We start from the raw sequence: 21,286 nt of genomic DNA, 5'->3' as shown, positions 1-21,286 counted from the left end.
TTCCCGGCAGGCACCTAGGTGGGGCCAATGTGACATTCCTACGAATAGGTTGGCTTTGAGCTCTGGCTCAACAACCTAGCTCCTGCCTCAAGAGCTCAAAAGGATATATTATTCTTGGTTCGAGGTCTTCAAAGAAAATCATTACGCTGGATCATTACGCTGGAACTGAAGGAACTGTATGAGGTATTTTGACCAAACCCGAGCATCATCTTTCCCTTCTATGACCATCGCCCTCGTCCCAGACCGCCAGCAATGACCCATACAATCATCGACAGCCGTATGATACAACGCCGACTGCATGCAAACTGCGAACCTTGTCTCCTTCTAATTGCAATCCGTGCTGCGTTAGCCGAACCCATCATCGGGCCCCCCATCCTTTTCCTGTGTCGCCAGCATTACGGGCTCGGTGTCGTGCAGAGGTGCCGTTTCCAGCCCGGCACCGCCTCCCGGAGGTCTGATCAAGCTAGTCCTCCTTGGTCTCTTGCTGCCCAGCGTCTCGCTCTCTTCGTCCACCTCCGTGGCGCCTTGCCCGTCCCTGCCGTCCCTCGCTCCGTGCGTCATGTCCGTTTGCAAGCCTGCCTTGAGCTGGTCGTTCAGACTTGCCAGGAAGTCGCTGGCCACTCCGAAATTCTGCACCCCACACTCGCCAGGCAACAGCGCATACATGGCGCGCGCGTGGCGCAGGCATTTTTGCGCCTGCACATACTTGGCCTGGGCAACCCACGCCTCGGCGCTAAGCACGCTCCACAAGGCCGACTTGCGCCGCCGACTGCCCCAGGCCTGGGACCCGGCCCCCTTTTTCGATGCGTAGCAAACTGCCATGCGTTCCTTGAGCAGCGCGTCGCCGATGGGTCCCATGAGCTTGGACTCGAGCACACGGATGCCCCACCGGACGGCCTCGTCGATCCCGGAGCCGCCCCGGAGTCGCAGGAGCTCGAGCCCCAGCAAGGTGCACCGCGCCGCGCCGTACAGCGAGTTGCAGCGGATGTGGTAAGAGTACAAGGCCTGCTCGAGCATCTGGTTGATGGTCTCGATGCGCGTCTTGGACGACATGTTCTGCGGCATGATCAGAAGCGACAGGGCGGCCATCTCGTTTGCCGACGCGTGGTACTTCCACGCCTTGTCGTTCTGGAAGTCGCCGCGCAGTAGGTCGTACGTCGACATGGCCAGCTTCCAGTCACGCAGCATGAAGGCATAGTCGGCCAATCGCCTCATGATCGCCTCGGGGGTGTCCGCGCGGTAAAATCCCTGCGCGTCATAGTTGCTCGACGAGCTGGAGGTGCCCCCAGCGGAGCTGCGGCTCGAGCTGCCGAACGTAAACCTCTTGGATAGGCTCATGAAGCGCCCACTGAGGCCTCGTCGGCGTGATGCCACTTGGTCGTTCCATATCGAGACATTTCTCTCCATGGTGGGTATCACTGATTGCGTCACCATCTCCCGCACGAACGTCCGTATGGCCGTCGCGTCGGACTCGAATATGTACCTCGTAGGATCTTCGAAATCCTCCCGCGTCTCGCTCTCTTCGATATCCGCGAGTTCCTCGGCCGCCGACATCCAGTCGCTCCTCGGGAGCGGGATGCTGTCGTCGTCCGTCTCGGCGCTCTGGGAGCTGCGGAGCCTCAGAAGATGGCAGTGCAGCCCAAAATTCCGCTTCATCTGCTCAAACAGGGCCATCGACTTGGCGATATCCCCGTTCTCCTCGTCGTGCACCAGGACGTAGTATCGCAGGAACTCCCCATCGACCCACGGCGGCAGGCTGCGCTTCCCGGTGCTCGTGTCCCGGTACAGCTTCTGCAGCGCCTCGATGGGCGCCGGGTTACGCGAGCTGATGGCCATGACGCAGGCCACCGGATGCGCAAACGATTCGTGGCACGCCAGCGGCATCCCGGACAGCAACCGGCGCAGATACAGGGCGTAGTATGGCGAAGTGGCCTCCACATCCGGCACCTCTCTGGCGGGCGTCAGTGGCGGCGACGGCGCGCCCGCGCTCCCGGCATACGCAACCTCGGCAAACCGCAAATGCCTTTCCACCACCGCCTCGACCTGCGCGATCACCTCCTCCCTCCCCTTTCCGTCCCTGCTCGCCCCTCCAACCTCCTTCCCGTTCGAACCGGCACCACCGGCCGACAGCGACACTGCTCCCTCTGGCTCCTCCACGCTCTCCCCAAACCTCACAAACCTCACCGCAAAGTCCTCCCACGCCTTTGCCGCCCCGCTACTGTCCCGAATCATGACCTTCCCCTGCACCCGCTCCCCAAACGGCCGCAACAGCTCCCACAGCCCGCCCCCGCGGGCGCCCCGGAACCCCTTGTCCCGCACCAGGTCGTCCACGTCCTCGGACGCGTGGATCGCAATGTGCGGCACGAAGCTGCGCAGGAGGAGGCGGAGCGGGTCAGTCGGGCTGCCGTCGTCCGCCCCCGCCCCCGCCCCCGCCCCCGTCCCCGCCGTGAGGTCGAGGAGGGACTGCTGCTGCTGCTGCTGCTGCCTGGACAACGGGTTCCCGAAGACGGAGCCCGTCATGAGGGTCGATGCGCGGACCGGCGAGCGGGCGCTGCTGCTCGCCAGCGAGCCGGCGGGGGAGGCGGGGCGGGAGGTCGGCGGGGAGAGGGTGGAGCGGAAGAGCGAGGCTGCGGAGGAAGGGGTGGAACGGCGGTTGTTGTTGTTCCCGTTGTTCCCATTGTTGTTGTTGTTGTTGTTGTTATGGAGGGGAAGCTGGCGTGCTGGAAGAGGATTATCGGCGGAGGGAGGGGGCTGGGAGAGCGGGTGGTGGGCGATGGTTGGGAGCGACTGCCGGGTCTTGGGAACGCGGGGAGAGGCGGCGGTCATGGCGGAGGCCGCTGGAGGGAGGGGCTGTACAGGCTGGGGATCATCATGTTGTGTGGTATGGGCATCATCGGGAGGCTGCATCGATGGTTGTCGGGTCAGGCCTGGTTTTTGTAGGAATTAAATTAGAAGGTGCACCTCGTCGGGCTCGGGAGCGTTGGGATGGAGTCGTGCAGCTTTCTTCAATCCAAGTTCTTGGTTTTAGAAAAACCCTTGGAACAATTTGAATTTTTTGGCAATTGGTCAAAACACAATCGGTGAACACGCCGATTGTGATCGAGTTTCTGAGGGTTTTGCCGGGAGGATTCGGGGGCTGTAGGTATCTCGAAGTCCTGCGTACCTTACTATGTAGTTCCAAGGTTGCAGTAGGTGTTCCTTCGAAGTCATCAGGCTGGGTGGGTTCGTCAGCGGCAAGGCACGCACTGTGGTATGCCAGGGTTGCTGGCGATTGAACCAATCAGCGAGCCAAAGCATCACGTGGAGCCAGAGCCGTTCTGGCCTGCCCTTCTCATCGACTTTCCCGACGGTTTTCAATGCTACTTCCCGCTGGCTCCCATTATTATGGATATTCTCGGAATTGTCAGGTCGACAGAGTCTCAAGTCAACAGACTTTGAACCTCGCAACTTCCCAGTACAAAGAAGCTCAAAATAAGGCGATCCCGGTTCTTCCAGCACATTGTCCGGGGCCACAGCTCGGAACGCAATGCGCTGCAAGATAACTATGGGAAGCGATTGATTCCTTCACTTACATCATCAGCCTTTAAATGAGCGAAGTGTACCACGGTGTCATAGCGAGCACCACAGCTTGGCAGCGAACTATAACGGCCGCTCAAGCACCCCGTATGTTAATTGTTTTCGGGTCGAAGGTCGCAGGTCGCAGGAAGTACGACAATTCACGTACGACAGAAGCTGGCCAGCAGATATTTCGGCCATCGATCTCTACAGACATTAGCCAACTCGGCTGAATTTCTAGTCTGCTTCGGGCGACTGGTTCGGAAGTAACGTTGGAACCAAAGGCGCGAGCAGGTTCAGCCCTCAGCTGGGAGAAATCCGCGACGATCGCTGCATTTGACGCTCGTGTTACGAGATATATCACTCCCATCCGGCTGAAGGTTGGCGTTGTTCCTGCACGCAGTACGGATGTACTGTATAAATATTGGAACCCTGTTGCTGGCGATGCTAGCGGGAAGCAAACCCATCGGCACGCGCAATGCCGAGCTGCGGACGTAACCGGTCCGAACAAATGCTACAGTTATGGCCGGAGAACGAGTACAATGCGTGGACGCAAGAGCACAAAACTAGTCAGCGGCCGGTACGGAGTACGGAAGAGCGTGTGTTTATACACTACTCTGTACCTGCGCAGTGCCGCTATGAGACTGCCGTAGGCAGAGGGTGCCCGTCGAACTATGTTGCCAACCCCGGCTTCTTGGCGTGAACGGGATCTGCAAAGGCTAAGCTTCGGCTGTGCTTGCCGAGCGGTCCCCTGTCAGGCTACCCCTGATTGAGCCCAACTCGCAGCGTCGTCAAGTTCGATTCGATGCTGTTCCGGGGGAGAGCGAAGGTGGGAGGAGCCAGCCACAACTTGGACCGGCAATCACCTCATCGCTCACTACCACAGCAGGACGCGACCTTGTTAACAACAAGTACTACCTTCTGCTGTTAGGCGTTTATCGACTCCTTTGTAACGGGGACGATCGCTCAACCCTGCTTCCAGAGACGCAAGGAAGGGCCCAAAACACCTGGCAAGCGTGTTCTCCTCCATGGAGCGTCTATTGCTATACACTTATACCTCTACGTCTCTTGTCACTCCACCGCCGTACACGATTCGAGGACCACCGAGATTCTCTCCGCCCAAGACCGGCCGCGTCCCGGCACGCGGATATGATTATCCTTGCTTTCACCCGCTGCCATTAATGACCATTGCACACGAGAACGGACGCACATGGCGTAAGCTAATATAAACCGCATACACCTCAACGTTCCATTCCGTATAGAGGTCCGCCAGTCCGCTTTCCGTTTGCCAAAGGATTTTTTGGGCCAGCATGCCGCCCCTGGGCAGCGAGGGCAACACGACCAATGTACGGAGTACCTCGCAGACAGCGAGCTGCCAACAGTGCGACCAATTTATGCATTTCATATATGCACCCACCCTCCTGTTGAACTAAACTACCGGGGTCCGGCTCCCGCGCCTCTTACATCGTCAGTTATAATAAACTAGCCTGCGGCAGCCACCGTTGGGCGCCTCGGTGGCCCGACATGCTTCATCCTTAGGCTCTGCCCGGTTGCTTCCCGTCATGCTGCTAAACCGCCGTCATCTTGTAGCCGGCGTGGCTGGCCTCTTGGCCGCCACCGGTGTTCATGCCGCGTGCTCGTCTGATCTAGTCATTGACGACTTCACAACATGGCTGACTGGCCTCAACAACCTTGGTTCAGAAAACGGGGGTAAGGCCCAGCTACCCGGACCCCATTCAGTCGCTCGGAAATAACAGCTGACAGGTCCTCTTAGACGATGGAACCATGACGGCCATCGCGGCGTCCCCCGGACAGGTCGTCTTCGTCCCAAAAGATGACGGCTCGTACTTTTACGAGTCGTTCCCGTGCCAGCAAGCCAACACCGAGGGCTATAACGCAATCCAGTTCTCCGTCCTGGGGCCCGAGGGCGGCTCCTTTGCATTTGAGCTGCAAACCACGTCCAGCTGCGACGACGAAGTGGGGGTCTACAACAGTTCTTGGACTGAAGTGGGCGACCTGACTGGCGAGCGGCACACCATCACTCTCCCTCTCGAAGGGTGGGACGACTCGCCAAACTACGACGGAATCGTCGGCCTGACCTGGTCCACCTTCTCAGAGAACGGGATCCAGTGGTCGGTTGGCAACGTCAGTCTCGTCTGTGGAGGTGGAGGAGATGAAGGGGACGGCGGCGGCTCTGCTTCCCAGAGCTCAAGTAGGCAACTCCGAGCCAGACTTCAGTGACTCGGAATAGGTAGTTAACACGGAGCAGCGGTTGCCACCAAGCCGACCGCAACAACTGCGACGTCATCCCAGGGTAGTACAACTTCCTCGCCTGCCGTGTCCTCTCCGCCGGCAACGTGTTCCAACCTGCTGATTGACGACTGGGCGTCCCAGTCCCGCCTGACCTTCCTCGGCTACAACGCCATGGAGCAGACCTCGAGCGACGACGAGTCCATGTCGTCGGTCGTCGTCAGCGACAACAGGGTCACGCTGACGCCCAGGGACGACGACTCGTACTTTTACAGCCAGTTCGGCTGCCTGGACGCCAGCGAGCAGTATGGCGGCATATCCTTCTCCGTCCAGGCAAAGAGGGGGACCAGTTTCTCCGTGACGCTGGCGTACGTGACGAAGTGCGGGTCCCAAAACGAGCAGAGCGTCACGCAGTCGACCGACGAGCTGGGATGGACCTTTGACGGCACCGAGAAGCTGTACTCGGTCCCCTTCTCCGCCTTTGCCGACGTCGACACTACCAGGCTCACCATGATCTACTTTGGCGACTTCTCCGGTCCCGTCACGTTCGGGCCCATGTCCTTCTACTGCGGCTCGACCCCGTCCGAGTACGAGCTGCCGTCGGGGATCCCGACGGCTCCGCCCATCACGGTCACGACGACGGCAGCCCCGGCCCCGACCAAGGCGATGGTGATCGACACCTTCGGTGATCCGGAGACCAACGACCTGGGCCAGTGGCACGGCGCCGACGAGGAGGGGCTCACCACCACCTTCGGCAACAACGTCATGACCATTCGCACCAACGACTCGGACCTGGCCTGGAACACGCAGCTGACCGACAAGTGCTTGGACCTCGGCGGCTACGCGGGCGGCTACCTCCACATCGCCTACTCCGGCAGCAACAAGTTCAGCGTCGCCCTGCAGCAGCACAACGCCGTCTGCGACCCGGACGTCAAGCCGTATCCGGAGACGTGGGACTCGCTCGAGGCGGCGCGCTACGCCACCGCCAGCGACATGTACATCCCCATCAACCACTTCGCCGTCGACCTCACGCGCGTCATCGGGTTCGCCCTCAAGGGCTTCTACGGCACCGAGCCGACCAGGCTGACCAAGATGGAGATCGTCGACGAGCTGCCCGAGGACTGGCCGGGCGTCCCGCCCAAGCTGGCCTCGGGCCGGCTCGTCTTCTCGTGCACGCGGCCCGACTCGTTCGCCTTCGCCATCGACGACGGCGACCCGGCGCTGGCCCCGCGCGTCATGGAGATCGTCCAGCAGGCCGACATCCCCGTCACCTTCTTCACCGTCGGCCTGCCCCTGCTCGACCGGACCAACGGGCTGGCCGACATGTACAAGACCATGGCCGCCCGCGGGCACCAGATCGCCCTGCACTCGTACACACACCCGCCGCTCGAGGGCCTCCCGAGCGACGCGGCCATCGACTGGGAGTACGCCAACGACATCGGCGCCGTCCGCCAGGTCTTTGGCGACGGCTCTCCCAACAACAACAACAACAACAACCCGGTCCACACCAACTACTTCCGCCCGCCCTTCGGCACCGAGGGCGCCCGCATGCGCCAGCGCCTGGCCGCCAACCTGGAAGACGCCAACCCGTACCTGGTCCAGTGGAGCGTCGACGTGGAGGACTGGCTGTGGGCCGAGTCGGACACGCCCGAGAAGCAGCTCGACGCCTTCAAGCGCGACGTCGCCGCCGGCGGCAACCTGGTCGTCATGCACTACCTCTACAACTCGACCGTCGAGCTGCTGCCCGAGTTCATCGAGGTGGCCAAGGCCACCGGCAAGCGGCTGATGAGGGTCGATCAGTGCATGGAGGATCCCAACGCGCCGCCTCTGGAGGACGAGGAGGAAGGGTGACTTTGGGTGTATATTGTGAGAGATTCATGTAGAGTGCGTAGCCATTCATTCACCTGTGGCGCCCTTGAAACTGTTCAGGTAGCAGCGGCCACATAAGTTAGGTCAAGCTTATACTTCCTTGCGATATGAACTCAAAGCGTTATTCGGCGCAGATTTCCCTATTTACTAACTTTACCATCCCAACCGGCTCATGATCTATGCGACAGCTACAACCCAGAAACTCCGGACGCCCACAAACCTCGCTCTAAGTCTGCTAACACGATTTGGCCCATCCATAAACCCCGTCGTTGATTTGATAATCACCACTCGCAGTCCCATACCCTCTCTTAGAACTCCTCCACGGCACAGTTGGGGTGGAGCACGTAGACGATCTGCGCCGCCTGCGCCGAGCTGCCCTCGCCGGCATCCGCATCCGTCATGCCTTGGCCGCGGATTGCCATGAGGATGTTGTCCTGGTCATCGTTAGCATCTTTTGTTTGGCAGATGAGAAGGAAGGAAATATTGTAAAAAGGAAGAAACGAAGGGGGGGGGGGGGAAGAGCAAAGAAAAAGGAAGGAAAAAAAAAGAAAAGAAACGAAGAGAGAGCACAAACCTTGACCATCTTCTTGAGCACCTTCCGGGCCAGCGCCATCTCGTTGTTGTAGTCCTCCTCGTTCTGCAGCTCCTCCTCTTTTTGCTCCAGATACCACTGGATCAGCGCGTCGCCCTCGATTCCCTCCCCGCTCCCCGACGTCTCGTCCTCGGCCACCTTGGACACGAGCAGGTTGACCATGCTGATGTACTTGTCGTACGAGATGGTCTGCTTCTCCCTCTGTCGCTGCTGCTGCTGCTGCTGCTGTCCAGCAGCAGACGGCCCTGTCGATGCCTGTCTCTCGCCGTCCCCCTCCTCCTCCATCGGCTCGTCCCCGTCCCCGTCCCCATCCGTAGCAGGAACGCCCGAGGCGGCGTCCGCCGCCCGCCTCAGCGTCTGTCCGTCCTCGTCCTCGTCCTCGTCCTCGTCGACCTCGACGTCGTCGTGCTCGACGGAGATGATGCTCTGCCGGAGCAGGTGGTAGGCCTCGTTGACGAACTCGGGCGTGATGTCCTCGACGCAGTTGGCCTTGGCGATGGCCTCGGACAGGCGGATCATGCTCTCGAGCTGGCGGACGGTGATGCGGTAGCTGTTGCGGCCGACGCCGCCCTGGGCGTCGTCGGCGCGCAGGTCCTTGTACCGCTGCACCAGCACCTCCTTGGCCTCCTCGGTGAACTCGGGCCGGAAGGTGCGGGCGAAGCGGATGTAGCGCTGCAGCTGCTCGGTGGAGAACTCCGGGGCGATGGCGGCGTCGCGGTTCTGGTGGATGCCGACGATGTGCTCGGCCAGGTGGCGGTCCACCTGCTCGTTGCACTCGTCGAGGATGACGAAGAAGAGGTCGAAGCGGGACATGATGGGGGCCGACATGTTGATGTTGGCGCGCAGCGTCGTCTTGCGGTTGTACCGCCCGCCCACCGGGTTGGCCGCGGCCAGGATGGAGGTGCGCGCGTTGAGGGTCGCCTGGATGCCCGCCTTGGCGATGGAGATGGTCTGCTGCTCCATGGCCTCGTGGATGGCCACCTGGTCGGCCATGTCCATCTTGTCGAACTCGTCGATGCAGCAGATGCCGTTGTCGGCGAGCATCAGCGCGCCGGCCTCGATGGTGAACTCGCCCGTCTCCTCGTCCTTGACCACGGCCGCGGTGAGACCGGCGGCGGAGGAGGCCTTGCCCGAGGTGTAGACGGCGCGGGGCGCAAAGTTGCAGACGTACTTGAGGAACTGGGACTTGGAGGTCGACGGATCGCCGACGATGCAGATGTTGATGTCGCCGCGGAGCTGCATGCCCTCCGGGGTGGTCTTGCTCACCCCCGACAGGAGCTGCAGGAGGATGCCCTTCTTGACGATCTCGTGCCCGTACACCATGGGCGCCAGCGACTGCACCAGGCGGCTGTAGATGCGGTCGCTGTGCACCATGGCCCGGAGGTCCGCGATCTCCTCTTGCGTGTAGGACGCGAGCACGGCGTCCTGGACCTCCTTGACCGTCTCGGCCGTCTCGAGGTTGCTGCCGGCCGTCATGGCGCCGACCACGTCCACGATCTGCGCCTCGCCCGAGGCGCCGAGGGCCGAAACGTCCGAGCTCACCATGCAGGCGAGGAAGGCGAGTCGGTAGGTCAGGTCGCGGACGCCCAGCGCCTTGAGGCCGCTCACGCCGCTGCCGCCGGCGTCGGCGCTGCGGTCGTCGCGGACGGCCACCCTCCGCAGGCCGGGCAGACCCAGCTGGCTGACGTCGGGCACCACGATCAGGGCGCCCGTGAAGATGCACTTCTCGCCGGCCTTGGCCCGGTCGACCATCTCGCCGCGCAGAATGACATCTATCGTCCGCGGCATGCTTCCCGTGGGGATCTCGCTGCTGTTCTCCTGCACGCGCACCTTCTGCCAGTCGACAAACGTGCTCTGCCGGATGTCCAGCCGCCACGCCGTCCGGTTCAGGCAGGTGGCGTTGGGGCACTGCGTCGGCTCGGTATAGCGGAAGGTCTGTTCCACATCAGGCACCACGCTGCGGCAGGCCTCGCACACAAAGGTAGCGAGGGCCAGCTCCGGGCGGACCTCGGAGGTGCGGGTGACGGTGCCGCTGATGGAGAGCAGCTGGCCGATGTTGCGGGCCCGCAGCGCGCGGATGCGCGACACGAGAGGGAGGTTGTAGAAGGCGATGGAGAAGAGCTTGTCGGTCTGCTGGTTGGCCGTCTTGCTGCTCAGCTCGCTCTGGCTGGCCGAGCCCATGTTGCTGGCGCCCGAGCTGTGCTGCTGGCTCGAGGCGGTCGGCTGGCGGTGCTCGCGGAAGTACTGCGGCTCGTACTTGGCGATCATGTTGTGCAGCGCGGCCGTCAAGAAGGGGAGGAAGCGGTAGTAGGACTCCATGATGCCCGCGGCCAGGGCACCGTTGTGCCAGCTCTCGAGGTGCTTGTAGTCGACGTAGAAGGTGGATAGCTGGTAGGTGCGCATGCCGTGGATCTGGGCAACGTAATACTTGTCGGTGGTGACGGCGCTAGAGGTCGGCTGCCCGGAAGCATTTGGGCTCTCGACGTACCTGTGCGCACGTACGGGTCAACAACATAAAACAGACACGAGGGATCAATCCAAACCAGAGCCAAAACCAAAATCAAAACCAAAACCAAAACCAAAAAAAAAAAAAAACATGAAAAAGAGGAGGGCCACCCACCCCTCGATGAAGTTCTCAAAGGACTCCTGAATGATGAGGCCGATCTTGTCCTCGACGCGGGGAATGTTGGCTGGATCGGTCGGCCGGGCGCGGACCGGTACCTGGTCATCGGCGAAGCCCTCTGCCTCGCCATCGCTGAGTGCGAGGCTCTCGGAAGGGGGCACTGCGGGTCTGCTTCCGCTCGACGAACCGGGCAGTCGTCCGGCGCGGGGGGTCCTCGACCCGGGACCGTCCGACGTCATGAACCCAGCATCGCTGGAAGTTACTGCGGGTGTCGCCATTGCCACGACCTCGATTGCGCGGCAGCCTGGTGTTGAGGGGTCAAGAGGCAGTTGGGGTTGGGCGAGGAATGGTTCGGGTCCAAAATCACAAGTCGAGAAAACGCGAGAAAACGCGGGGCCGCGACAGAACGCGCTGGGAAACGCGAAATAAGTGGGTCTCATTTAATTGTCCCATTACACAGTAGATGGATAAGACGATACTCCGTAAATGCGGTTCATTTGTACATACATACGATAAACCGTAATTCACTGATTCAATTGTATGTATTCGTACATACAACTCGGGATACATGCGGAGAACGGATTAACTGAAGAGCGCAATCAACTGCACACTAGGTAATTCGCGTCTCTATAGAAGGGGTCCACTCCTGCTGCAAATCTGAATGTCATCAATGGGTATATGAATCCAGCGCCTACTCTTTCCAACTCGTCCAACAATAATTGGTAGCAAACAACGCGTTTTACACGACTACCATCCCCATGTCCTGTTGGCCGCAGTGAAGACCGGAGGTTTCCACTGGATCCTCGACGGGTCGATCACGCGCTTCTGCTTCGCTCTCGACTTCTCCCGCTGCTTCAGGAGCTTCTCTGGTATCACGATTTTGTGCTCCCCTTTGTGGTACACCTGCATCTTGAGCGCCTGCAGGGTGTGCTCGACGTCCTGGGTCGTCATGGCGAGCCGTGTTGCAATGGTCTCAATCGTGCACTTCTCCCCGCTCTCGCTGTATCCAAGCAGCAGATCAATGATGTTCTCCGCCCAGTATTGCCGGTAACTCAGCAGACCCAGATCAGAAAGCGGCTTCTCGGGCGACCCGAGCTTGCCCTCGATCTTGGATAGCTCGTACGAGAACTGGATGAGCAGCCGACCGTACCCCTTGCGCTGGTACGGTGGTAGTGTCAGGATACAGGCCACGTTGTATCCGTCCGCACTCTCTTTCTCTTTGGAGAAGAAACCAATGATGTGCGACCCCTTCTCGTCCCTAGACGTCATGACATAGAAGAGGAAGGGATCCACATCGTAGTAAAGCGTCTTGTGGTCCAAAAACATCTTGCATAGGAGACACAGGTTCCGGCACCATGTCCGCTGCCGCCTGCCGTCAATCTCGAAAAATGATATGAAATCGTCCCGGTAGATCTCGTTCCCCGGCGGATGTTGTAGTGTGCACTTTGTGCGGTGTCGCGTGAAGGATTTCAGGTTGCCGAAGTAGCTCAGGCAGAACTCGCAGATATAGATGCAGTCCTCCTGGCTGAAGGCCTCTGGATATGGCGAGAAGTACCAAGGAAAGAGCACGTACCGCCCGAACTCTACCTTGTTGATGTTCCGGATGCGGGAAATCTCGGCGGGATTCTGCGTCATAGAGCCCGAGGTCCGCAACTTCTCGATCTCCTGCTCGCGGCTGAACGGCTGCGCCTTTTCTTTCTTGGCGGCGCTGGCCGGCGTCTCGTCCTCGTCCAGTTCCATCTCGTCGGGGCCGACGCCGGGCGTGGCCCCGACCTCTAAGCTCGCATTCGCTCCGTCTTCCCCATCTGGCTTGTTTTGCCCGTCGGCAGACTCGGTCCACTGATGTGGTGTCTGGCCTTCTGACGCGACGGACTGCTCCCGCTTGCCAATTCTCTTCTGCGTCTTCTTCGATGGTTGTGACTTTTTGGATACCGCTCCCGTCTTCTTGTTCTTGGCGTCCTTCAGTTTGTCTTTGTCCGGGTTGGGCCACTCAACATCCTGATCGAAGTCGATCCTATCAACCGTAACCCATTCGTCTAATCGCTTGTTGAAGTTATCAAAGTTGCAATAGAATTGCTTGCCACTTTTGGTTTCCCTTATGCTGAGGATCTCGGCGCGCCGTGGTTGCCCATCTTTGGTGACGAGGGCGATGCATCCGATCCTGCGATGCGATGCAGTTAGTTATGGCCAGAAAGCGACTCGACTCGCGTCCACCAGTCGAAACGTACTTGAGCGTATCGGGCGTCGCCTTGCTCTTCTGCATTGGTTCATTTGATCCGACCTCGGCTTCTCCGTTAGTAGCGCCCGGACTCATGATGAATGTTGATGGAATAACGGCGATTCGTGATGACACTTGATGCTGAACGGGAAGTTCGAGTGTTTTGGCTTTGGGAGCGTGGGAGCGTTGGAGGGGCAGAAATCCCCGTTAAGCAAATTTGAGTGGGTCCCAGAACCTTGATGGCTTTCCAGCGGGCGCGCTAGCCCCTTGCGCAGGAACGCAAGCAGCGCCCCACTTCACATGCGGTGGCATCCCAGGCATTTGCTGCAGACCCGCTCCGTCTCTTCTCGAACTTCATCGATGATCTTGCCTGAACAACACCAACACCACCAACAACACAAAACAACACAACCAAGAATGATGCACAATTTTACAGGAATTACCAACAGTTGAGCCGCAATGATAGAACTTTCGGCAAATTGGAAAAAGCTGCAAGCCAAGATCAAGGCCGAGTCGGCCTCGAAGCCTGCAGCACCGAAACGAAAAGCGGACGACAGCGTTCCTGACCAGGCCAAGGAAGGGCCGAAGAAAAGAAGGAAGCAGCAGCAGGACCGGGGGCGGAAACCGGCTCAGCTGTCGAGGGATTCCTCAAAAGGTGACCAGCCCAAAGCCAAACCGTCGATGGGCAACACGCAATCCTCCAAGATTGACGCCGTACCCCCCAAACACGGCATCTCGCCCTCGCTCGCCGTCTGGGCAGCGGACAACGACATCTCGCCAGAGTCCATAGCGGAAGCTTATGGCCTCGGCCTCCAAGCCAACTCCCTGCTCTCGACGGACAACCCGGGCCGCCCAAATGAAGGACTAGCCCCTGAGGTCCAGGTTGGCAAGTATATCGCCATCGACTGCGAGATGGTCGGGGTGGGAGACGGCGGGTATGAAGATGAGCTGGCGAGGGTAAGCGTGGTGGACTTCCACGGGAAGCAGGTTTACGATTCTTACGTGAAGCCGCGCCGACGCGTGGTCGACTGGCGGACCCATGTCAGTGGCGTGGCACCGAAGCACATGGCAAACGCAAGGACATTCGACGAGGTTCAGGCGCAGATTTCCGAGCTTCTGAAAGGGCGGATTGTGGTGGGACACGACGTCAAGCACGATCTGCGGGTGTTGGAGTTGGACCACCCGGGCAAGATGATCCGGGACACGGCCAAGTTCTCCGGGTTTAGGAAGTACGGGAACGGGCCGAAGCCCGCGCTGCGGGTTTTGGCGCGGGAGCTGCTGGGCGTCGAGATCCAGGCGGGGAAACACTCGAGTTTAGAGGATGCGCGGGTTGCAATGTTGCTGTTCAGGAAACACAAGCCGGCGTTCGACGTGGAGCATGCCAACCGGTATCCGGACGAGGCGAAGTCGAAACCGAAGAAGGGCAACAAGGGGAAGAAGACGAAGAAAAAACGCTGATCAATGCTGCTCGTCATGCTTATGCCACTCCTAACGGCTCACACTACGCAACCGTTGTGTGTAACCGTTGTGTGTGTCCGACGTGTTCGATCACCAATGAGGAAGAGGAAAAGCCCACTACACGATCCGACTTGGCCATGAAGTTCCCTGTGCCATCGTTACCGGAGCCATCCATCACCGATTCTTAGAGGGGAATACCCTCCATCAGTTCCATGGCACCCTCTCTGCCGACGGTGATGATGACGTCGCCAAGCGTCTTGGTCAGAAAACCGGCCTCACAGTACGAGAAGTAGTACTAGCTTGTCAGCGAAATAATCAGTCACCTGGGTGTGTGACCTGGAGCCTACCTCCCATTTTCTCCGAAACACATCAAGCTCCTCCTCCGTCGTATCCGGATGTTTCTCAGCGAGAACCTGGCGGATCTTGGCGTCATAATTGGCGAGGAATCTCTCCCTCCACAACCGGAGGGTCCGGGCGTAATGGCCTCCGATATTTGCGACGGATTCGACGATGAGCGTGCCATTGGACTCGGCGGTGATATGGTCCAGCAGCTGCGTGATAGACGGGAGATAGCCGCCCGGGAAGATGTACCGGTTGATGAAGCTAGAGTTCAGCAGTCGTTAGCGCTCCTCTCTCTCTCTTTCCGGCACTCAATTTAAACTCACTCTTCCCTTTCCTCGTACGCCGCCTGCCTTCCCTCGGGCATGGTGATACACTGCAGCACGGCTATGCCGCCCTCCCTCTTTAACAAGCGGTGCACGACCCCGAAGTACGCGGCCAAATGGTCCTTACCGACCGCCTCCACCATCTCGATCGAGACAATCTTGTCGTAACCGCCGGGGACGGCCGGGATGGCCCGATAGTCGAGCAGCAAGACGTCGACCTTGCATCCCAGCCCCTCCCGCCGGACCCTCTCCTCGACCCAGGCCTTCTGCTCCCTCGACAGCGTCACCGTCGTCACGCGACACCCGGTCGTCTTGACGGCCTCGATGGCGAACGAACCCCATCCGGTGCCGATCTCCAGCACATGGTCGCCGCGCTTGATGCGCGCCGAGGCGATGACGCGATGGATCTTGCGGAGCTGCGCTGCCTCCAGCGTCTCCTCCTCGTCCGTTTCCTCTTCACCGTTGTCGTTTCTGTCGTCGTCGTCGGCGACGGAGTTGCCACGGCGGGGAAGAGGAGCCCAGACGGGGCAGGAGTACGTCATGTCGGCGGACAGGAAGGCGGCGAAGAGGGCGTTTCCGAGGTCGTAGTGCGCCGAGGCGTTGAGGAGGGCGGTCTCGGCCGTATTGCTCCTCGCCCTCGTCATCATCGTCCTCCCCGGAATCCCGGACGAGCAGCCGAGGAGGAGGAGGGATAGAGCGGTGCTGAGGAACGGGGAGGACGGGCGGGCGCTGCCGTTGTTGAGGCGGGCGCGGTTGAGGATAAAGAGGCGGAAGAAGGCAGTCAGATCTGAGCAGACGACCTCGCGGAGGAGGTAGGATTGGGCGAAGCCCATGTCGGCGAGCAGGAGGAGGCGCAGGTAGAAGTTAGGGGAGGTCACGGTCAGGGTGACGGCGGGGTTAGCGTGTCCATCGGCAAAGGGTCGGCTATTGCCGTTTGGTATTACTGATGCGGTGTTTTTGTTGAGGTCCAGGGACTCTAATAGTGGCCGGCCAAAGACGTGGCGCTCTCGGTGATGCTCGTCGATAAGGATTAAGGTGCCGAGCTCGATGGAAGAGAGCAGGCTCAGGATGGCCGGCTTAGCGATGGCAATGGCTGGCCCATAGGTGAGGTGGATGAGCTTGTCGCGAAGGTTAGCTGACACGTCAGAGAGCGCCTGTGAGAGATAGCCGATCAGGCCCGGACGAGACGATGACGATGCCATGGCGGCGATGGTCGGTGGTGTCGGTGGTGTTACAGAAGAACTTCATTCGAACAACAACTGGTATCAACTTGCCAGCCCTATGATAGCTGCACGAGATGGAGATTTGGAATTTGTTTCCGTCCTTCTGAGTTGCCAAAAAGATCCATAATTACAAGCATGTGCCCTCGCGCAGAGTGGAAGGAGCGCGCCGGGTCTAGTGAGAGAAAAGGGGTGACTACGGTGACTCCGTCCATGTGACCGACCTTCTTTATCCCCAAGGCCCAGAGGAAAAATTCAGGGGTTAATCGTTCAGATGGTGAGAGATCGAGCCAGCCCTCATCCTTAACTTGCATTGGAATCTCGAAATAGAGTTAGCTCCCTCGTGTTGTACACTGCATCTACTCAACAAGGGTATGGTCTTTTTTGGGTAGTCGGGAAACAGAAAGATTCGCGGATGGTTATGTACTCTGTTCCTTCAAAATCCCGGGTCTCTCTCTCCACGGCCCTCACTCCTTCAGATCCCGGGCCCTTCATAGTCGATAAGGGCATCATGAATGTGGAAGGAGATTGGCATGATATACTAACTGACATAATAAGCTCAGTGGATTGATACTGCTCTTTTTCGTCACGCTTGTGCAGCACAGCGGCAAATACAGTACAGTGAACTACGACAATAGATTCCATCAGATACCGCGACTTCTTTGGTTACAGTAATGTAGTGACTGAAGTGGAGGGCTCCGGGCAGCCTATCGATCTCCCATCGTGCGCCAAGTGGCGGTTTAATTCAAATGTGTGACCCTTACGTTTTTTTTAATGTGTTATTCAAATATGATGAGCATTGTATCTCACAAGCAAAGGTTGTTTAACCGAGGTGAAAGCGTTGTCTTATAATGTATGTACCACTAAGTTCGTGATTAAACTGAAGCCTGATTTAAATGGTTAGTTACCTGATTGCCTCGGTCCTTCGATAAGTTAACAGAGTGCAACCCAGGCCCTCCAGGTGCCCCACATGCTTAACCCGAACCCCTGCATCTTTCCAGAGCGGCAGATCGCAGACGCGTCAACCGCGTTCCACTTAAACTTCTTCGCTTCACCAACGCGTCTTATCATCTCTCGGTCCGGGACCAACTGCCGGAACAGAGCGGACCCAAAATGTCACAACCGATGCTCAGCGTCAGATCCGAAAAGCCTTTGGCGGATATCCCCAAGGCGACACCGCACGTCCTCCCGTGCCGCGTCCATCACAACGGCTCCGTCGAGCCTGCCCGGGCCTTCTGGGACCCCCGAGTCAACGAGGGTTAGGATCCTGTTTAGTAAAGGCCGAGAGAGAGAGAGAGAGAGAGAGAGATGAGAGAGAGAGATAAGAGATGAGAGAAGAGCCTCTTAACTGACTCGCTGTTTTGCCGCTAGCCGGGACCCGCACCGCTTATTTTCGGGGACGCAAGCTCCAGGGCACCGCCGCGAAGCTGCCAGATAACTACCGCGGCGTTGTCGCGGCCGTGTCTGCGCCGAAGCAGCCGTCCAGGAGGCCCGAGGAAGCCGACGTTATCGACCTCGAGCCCGAGGCTCCCCCCCAGGGCTCCCTGCAGGTCCAGGCCGAGTTCGACGAGATGGTCGTCTGGGGCCACGAGCAGCCCGTCGACGCCGCTGCTGATCCGTATCTGCGGGGGGTTGAGGAATGGCTGGCACTCGCAGACAAGGCATGACCTGACCACCTATACCGCACCTCACCTGCACGCCATTCTTGCTAACGCTGTTATGCTCCTAGATTCACTCGTACCCCGATCCTTCGACCGAGGAGAAGCGATGAGGCAGCAGGGGAGGATGCCGCCCATGTCACACCCCATGCGTACAAGCTCCTGTCAAGACGTCTCGCCGTCCCTATTTTGAGACTCGTGAAGTAGGCGGATAGCACGATCCAGGATCCAGTGGAAATCCTCACCATAACCCCCTTCTGTTTACTTGAACACCTGTGCATCCCCGTGGGCGTCCTCCTTCCGGGCCTCGTCGTCACCCTCCCCCCGCAACATCCTCCTCAGCACCGTTGCCAACCTTTCTATCCCCTCCACGATGTCCTCCTCGTCCGCCCACGAGTAGGACAGCCTCAAGTTCCTCGGGAACCTCGCCGAGTCTTCATCCCCGGCCACCTCGAAGATCTGGCCCGGCGCCACTATCAGGTCCTCTTCCGCCCTCGCCCGCTCCGCGACCACCGCGGAATCCACTCCTTCCGGCAGCGTCAGCCACAAAAAGTAGCCGCCGTACACTTCTTCCCTGCCGTCCCCGACCTCCGCTTCTCCACCCCGCTCTCCGCTGCTGCTACTACTACTATTACTACTACTATCACCACTACTACTACCACCACTACTACTACCACCACCATCACCGCGAGAGAAAAAACCGACGCCCTGCCCGGCGCCGCGGACGGTATTGCCACCCCAGACGGTGACGCCGAGGGGCGCGAGGAAGCGGGCGATGGCGTCGAGGGCGAGGGCGTGGCGGCGGCGGAGGGCGGGGCGGACGACGGAGTCGACGTGGCGGGCGACGCGGCCGGAGGCGAGGGCGCGCCAGACGACGGCGGCGGCGAACTGGCTGGCGGCGCCGCCGCTGCGGTTGGTGCCCGTGACGGAGAAGCCGTAGGCGAAGTCGGCCGACGCGTGGATCCAGCCCGTGCGCACGCCCGGCCCGACCAGCTTGGAGAAGGACGCGTTCGAGATGGCGTGCGAGAAGACCTTGCCGCTGCCCGCCGGGTTGTGCCGCGACGGCGGCAGGGCCGCGTCGATCTGCGAGAGCAGAGGCAGCAGCGGCGGCCGCGGCACCGGGAACGGGGACCCGGATTCAGACCCGGACCCGGACCCGGTCCCGGTCGCGGATGGGGACGGGGACGCGGACGGGGACGGGAGGGAAGACAGAGGCGTGACCGGCCATTGGAGCAAGTCGTAGACGTCGTCGCTGATGATGAGCGCGTCGTACTCGCGGGCGAGGTGGACCAGCTGCTCGCGCCGGGCCAGGGACATGGTCTTGCCGGAGGGGTTGGCGCACGTCGCGACGAGGTAGATGACGTGGCGGTACAGCTTGCGGTCGGGGTATGGGTTCTTGAGGGGGCGGTTCTTGGTACGGGGAGTAGGAGGTAGGGAGGTCAATATGTTAGTATCTGGAATAAGGGGTTTGGGTTTGTATACAACTAGAGATCAGGAGGGAGAGAGGCAAGGAGAACATATACAAAAAAAAAAAAAAAAAAAAAAAAAAAATCAACATACCTCCCATGGCTCCGCCTCACACTCCTTCAGCCGCCTCTCCAACACACGCACGTCCACGCCCCCCTCGTCCTCGGGCAGCGCCCTCAACCTGCCGCGGAACCCGTTGTCCTCAAAGATGGGACAGGCCATGAAGTAGCAGGGCGCGGCCACCCACACGGCGCGCGTGTACCCGGGGTCCGTGAACGACTGCAGCACGCAGGCCAGGCTCTGGCTCGCGCCGCCCGTGATGGTGATCTCGTCGGCCGATATCCCGGCCCCGCTGCCGCTGCCGCTGCCGCTCCCGTCACTACTACTACCATCGCTACCACGCCCACCTCCTTTTTCGGCTGGTGGTGACCCTGGTGACCCGGGCGGGGTATACCTCGGGTACAGCTCGCTCAGCCACCGCGCCACCTCCTCCCTCAGCGGCTGGTACCCCGGGTCGATTCCGTACTGCAACACGGGCACGGCGATGGCCGGGTCCGAGAGGACGTAGTTTGTTGCCTCCTGCAGGTCGGCCGCGGGGAGGAGACTGGGAGCCGGCCAGCCGCGGAGGAGGTTGATCAGCTTCTTTTTCTGTGCTAGTTTCACTCCCTTGAAAAGGCCGCCGCCATCAGAGGCAGTACCTCCTCTACTGATGTCGTTATTGACATTGTTGTTGTTGTTGTTGTTGTTGCTGCTGCTGCTGCTGCTGCTGCTGCTGCCGTCGCCGCCGGTGCTGGCATTGGTAATGGTCGCCATAATTATTGGAGGTCGAGATCCGAATTGAAGATCTTTGAGACCGGGGCGGTGGCGGCGCCGAAAAATGAGATGAGTGATGACTATTAGTGTTAAGTAGTCGGGAAGCGCGTGGTTGTGTGAGAGGAAATGAACTCGATGAGGGGAACCCGAGTGAGCGGAGCCGCGGCCAGCGGGGCAACTCCATTAAGGAGAGAGAGTCCCATGAAGCAACGATAACCGCGATTGCGCTGTTCTCCTGTTCTCAGCATATCTCTTTAATAAACACACTGCATTGACAAGAGCCGCACTAAACGCGCAACGGCTTCTCATCTCGGCCATAGTCCAAAAAGGTTGACGACAGAGAGGGGTCAGATAACGTCACGCCACAAATCATGTCTCAAGTCAACCGAGCAAAGTCACAACCCGCAAACAAACCGTAAAAAGGACCTCGATCATGATACCTTTTTTTTGTCTCGAGACCTAAAACTGTCAACTGCAACTACTCCAGCCCATTCGTACTGTCATGCCCCCGGCCCATCGCCACATATCGTTGTGGTTGACACTGCAAGGCAGAGCAATCCATCATCCCGTCTCTGTCCACATCAATATGGGACAAGTATCCTTGCTTCTCCGGTCTATCTCAGAGGCCAGACACACACGCACAAACACTCAAGACATTCATCGTTTTCCCGTTTTAGCTGGTCAGCAGCCTGGCTAGTGTTGGTCGCCAAGGCCCAGATCGCAAAATCCAGTACGAGCAACCGATTGCTTTGTCCCTGTCCCCGTGCTCTCCTTTTGATCCATGCCATGCCCGTCCACGCCCACATCGTCATCGTTGGAGACTCGAGCGTACGGCCTTAGCTGCCCGCCTGCTATCAGGCTGCGCCATAGTATGTAAAGCGACGAGCTCGTTGCCCGT

At 59.5% G+C, this 21,286-nt stretch overlaps 7 protein-coding genes across 7 annotated transcripts; 2 read left to right on the top strand and 5 right to left on the bottom strand.

Annotated features, from left to right (window-relative positions):
- Positions 1-38: 38 nt before the first annotated feature.
- MYCTH_2309814 (uncharacterized protein) lies at positions 39-3,189 on the bottom strand. Its single transcript, XM_003665741.1, has one exon. It carries the CDS (start codon positions 2,824-2,826, stop codon positions 346-348), a length of 2,481 nt encoding a protein of 826 aa, XP_003665789.1. The 5' UTR covers positions 2,827-3,189; the 3' UTR covers positions 39-345.
- Positions 3,190-5,117: 1,928 nt separating this feature from the next.
- On the top strand, positions 5,118-7,656 carry MYCTH_2068755 (carbohydrate esterase family 4 protein; the record flags this gene model as incomplete). The annotated part of the gene is made up of 4 exons (XM_003665740.1): positions 5,118-5,265; positions 5,330-5,767; positions 5,825-6,518; positions 6,696-7,656. The coding sequence occupies 4 exons, from the start codon at positions 5,118-5,120 to the stop codon at positions 7,654-7,656; spliced, it is 2,241 nt and encodes a 746-aa protein (XP_003665788.1).
- Positions 7,636-11,244, bottom strand: MYCTH_2309812 (uncharacterized protein). The gene is made up of 3 exons (XM_003665739.1): positions 10,887-11,244; positions 8,249-10,754; positions 7,636-8,108 (listed from the first exon to the last, which is right to left on the bottom strand). Exons 1-3 carry the CDS (start codon positions 11,165-11,167, stop codon positions 7,983-7,985), a joined length of 2,913 nt encoding a protein of 970 aa, XP_003665787.1. The 5' UTR covers positions 11,168-11,244; the 3' UTR covers positions 7,636-7,982.
- A 291-nt stretch (positions 11,245-11,535) lies between these two features.
- Positions 11,536-13,281, bottom strand: MYCTH_85756 (histone acetyltransferase ESA1-like protein). The gene is made up of 2 exons (XM_003665738.1): positions 13,118-13,281; positions 11,536-13,050 (listed from the first exon to the last, which is right to left on the bottom strand). The coding sequence occupies exons 1-2, from the start codon at positions 13,201-13,203 to the stop codon at positions 11,637-11,639; spliced, it is 1,500 nt and encodes a 499-aa protein (XP_003665786.1). The 5' UTR covers positions 13,204-13,281; the 3' UTR covers positions 11,536-11,636.
- A 159-nt stretch (positions 13,282-13,440) lies between these two features.
- Positions 13,441-14,895, top strand: MYCTH_2309809 (uncharacterized protein). Its single transcript, XM_003665737.1, has one exon. The coding sequence runs from the start codon at positions 13,567-13,569 to the stop codon at positions 14,563-14,565; it is 999 nt and encodes a 332-aa protein (XP_003665785.1). The 5' UTR covers positions 13,441-13,566; the 3' UTR covers positions 14,566-14,895.
- Positions 14,896-16,276, bottom strand: MYCTH_2309808 (uncharacterized protein). Its single transcript, XM_003665736.1, has one exon. It carries the CDS (start codon positions 16,061-16,063, stop codon positions 15,227-15,229), a length of 837 nt encoding a protein of 278 aa, XP_003665784.1. The 5' UTR covers positions 16,064-16,276; the 3' UTR covers positions 14,896-15,226.
- Positions 16,277-17,739: 1,463 nt separating this feature from the next.
- MYCTH_2309805 (uncharacterized protein) lies at positions 17,740-20,695 on the bottom strand. Its single transcript, XM_003665735.1, has 2 exons — positions 19,669-20,695; positions 17,740-19,518 (listed from the first exon to the last, which is right to left on the bottom strand). The coding sequence occupies exons 1-2, from the start codon at positions 20,386-20,388 to the stop codon at positions 18,370-18,372; spliced, it is 1,869 nt and encodes a 622-aa protein (XP_003665783.1). The 5' UTR covers positions 20,389-20,695; the 3' UTR covers positions 17,740-18,369.
- Positions 20,696-21,286: the final 591 nt, after the last annotated feature.

The sequence above is a fragment of the Thermothelomyces thermophilus genome, chromosome 6, assembly GCF_000226095.1.
Source record: "Thermothelomyces thermophilus ATCC 42464 chromosome 6, complete sequence".
NCBI lineage: Eukaryota > Fungi > Ascomycota > Sordariomycetes > Sordariales > Chaetomiaceae > Thermothelomyces > Thermothelomyces thermophilus.
The sequence above is the reverse complement of the archived record's forward strand: the minus strand, read 5'-3'. Positions and strand labels throughout refer to the sequence as shown.

Coding starts and splice junctions, on each gene's coding strand:
- MYCTH_2309814 (XM_003665741.1), bottom strand. CDS start 2,826: ATGACCGCCGCCTCTCCCCGCGTTCCCAAGACCCGGCAGTCGCTCCCA.
- MYCTH_2309808 (XM_003665736.1), bottom strand. CDS start 16,063: ATGGGCTTCGCCCAATCCTACCTCCTCCGCGAGGTCGTCTGCTCAGAT.
- MYCTH_85756 (XM_003665738.1), bottom strand. CDS start 13,203: ATGAGTCCGGGCGCTACTAACGGAGAAGCCGAGGTCGGATCAAATGAA. Junction 13,051..13,117: donor GCGACGCCCGATACGCTCAA/GTACGTTTCGAC, acceptor ATCGCATCGCAG/GATCGGATGCATCGCCCTCG.
- MYCTH_2309809 (XM_003665737.1), top strand. CDS start 13,567: ATGATAGAACTTTCGGCAAATTGGAAAAAGCTGCAAGCCAAGATCAAG.
- MYCTH_2309812 (XM_003665739.1), bottom strand. CDS start 11,167: ATGGCGACACCCGCAGTAACTTCCAGCGATGCTGGGTTCATGACGTCG. Junction 10,755..10,886: donor TTTGAGAACTTCATCGAGGG/GTGGGTGGCCCT, acceptor ACGTGCGCACAG/GTACGTCGAGAGCCCAAATG. Junction 8,109..8,248: donor TGCTCAAGAAGATGGTCAAG/GTTTGTGCTCTC, acceptor AACGATGACCAG/GACAACATCCTCATGGCAAT.
- MYCTH_2309805 (XM_003665735.1), bottom strand. CDS start 20,388: ATGGCGACCATTACCAATGCCAGCACCGGCGGCGACGGCAGCAGCAGC. Junction 19,519..19,668: donor GTGAGGCGGAGCCATGGGAG/GTATGTTGATTT, acceptor CCCCGTACCAAG/AACCGCCCCCTCAAGAACCC.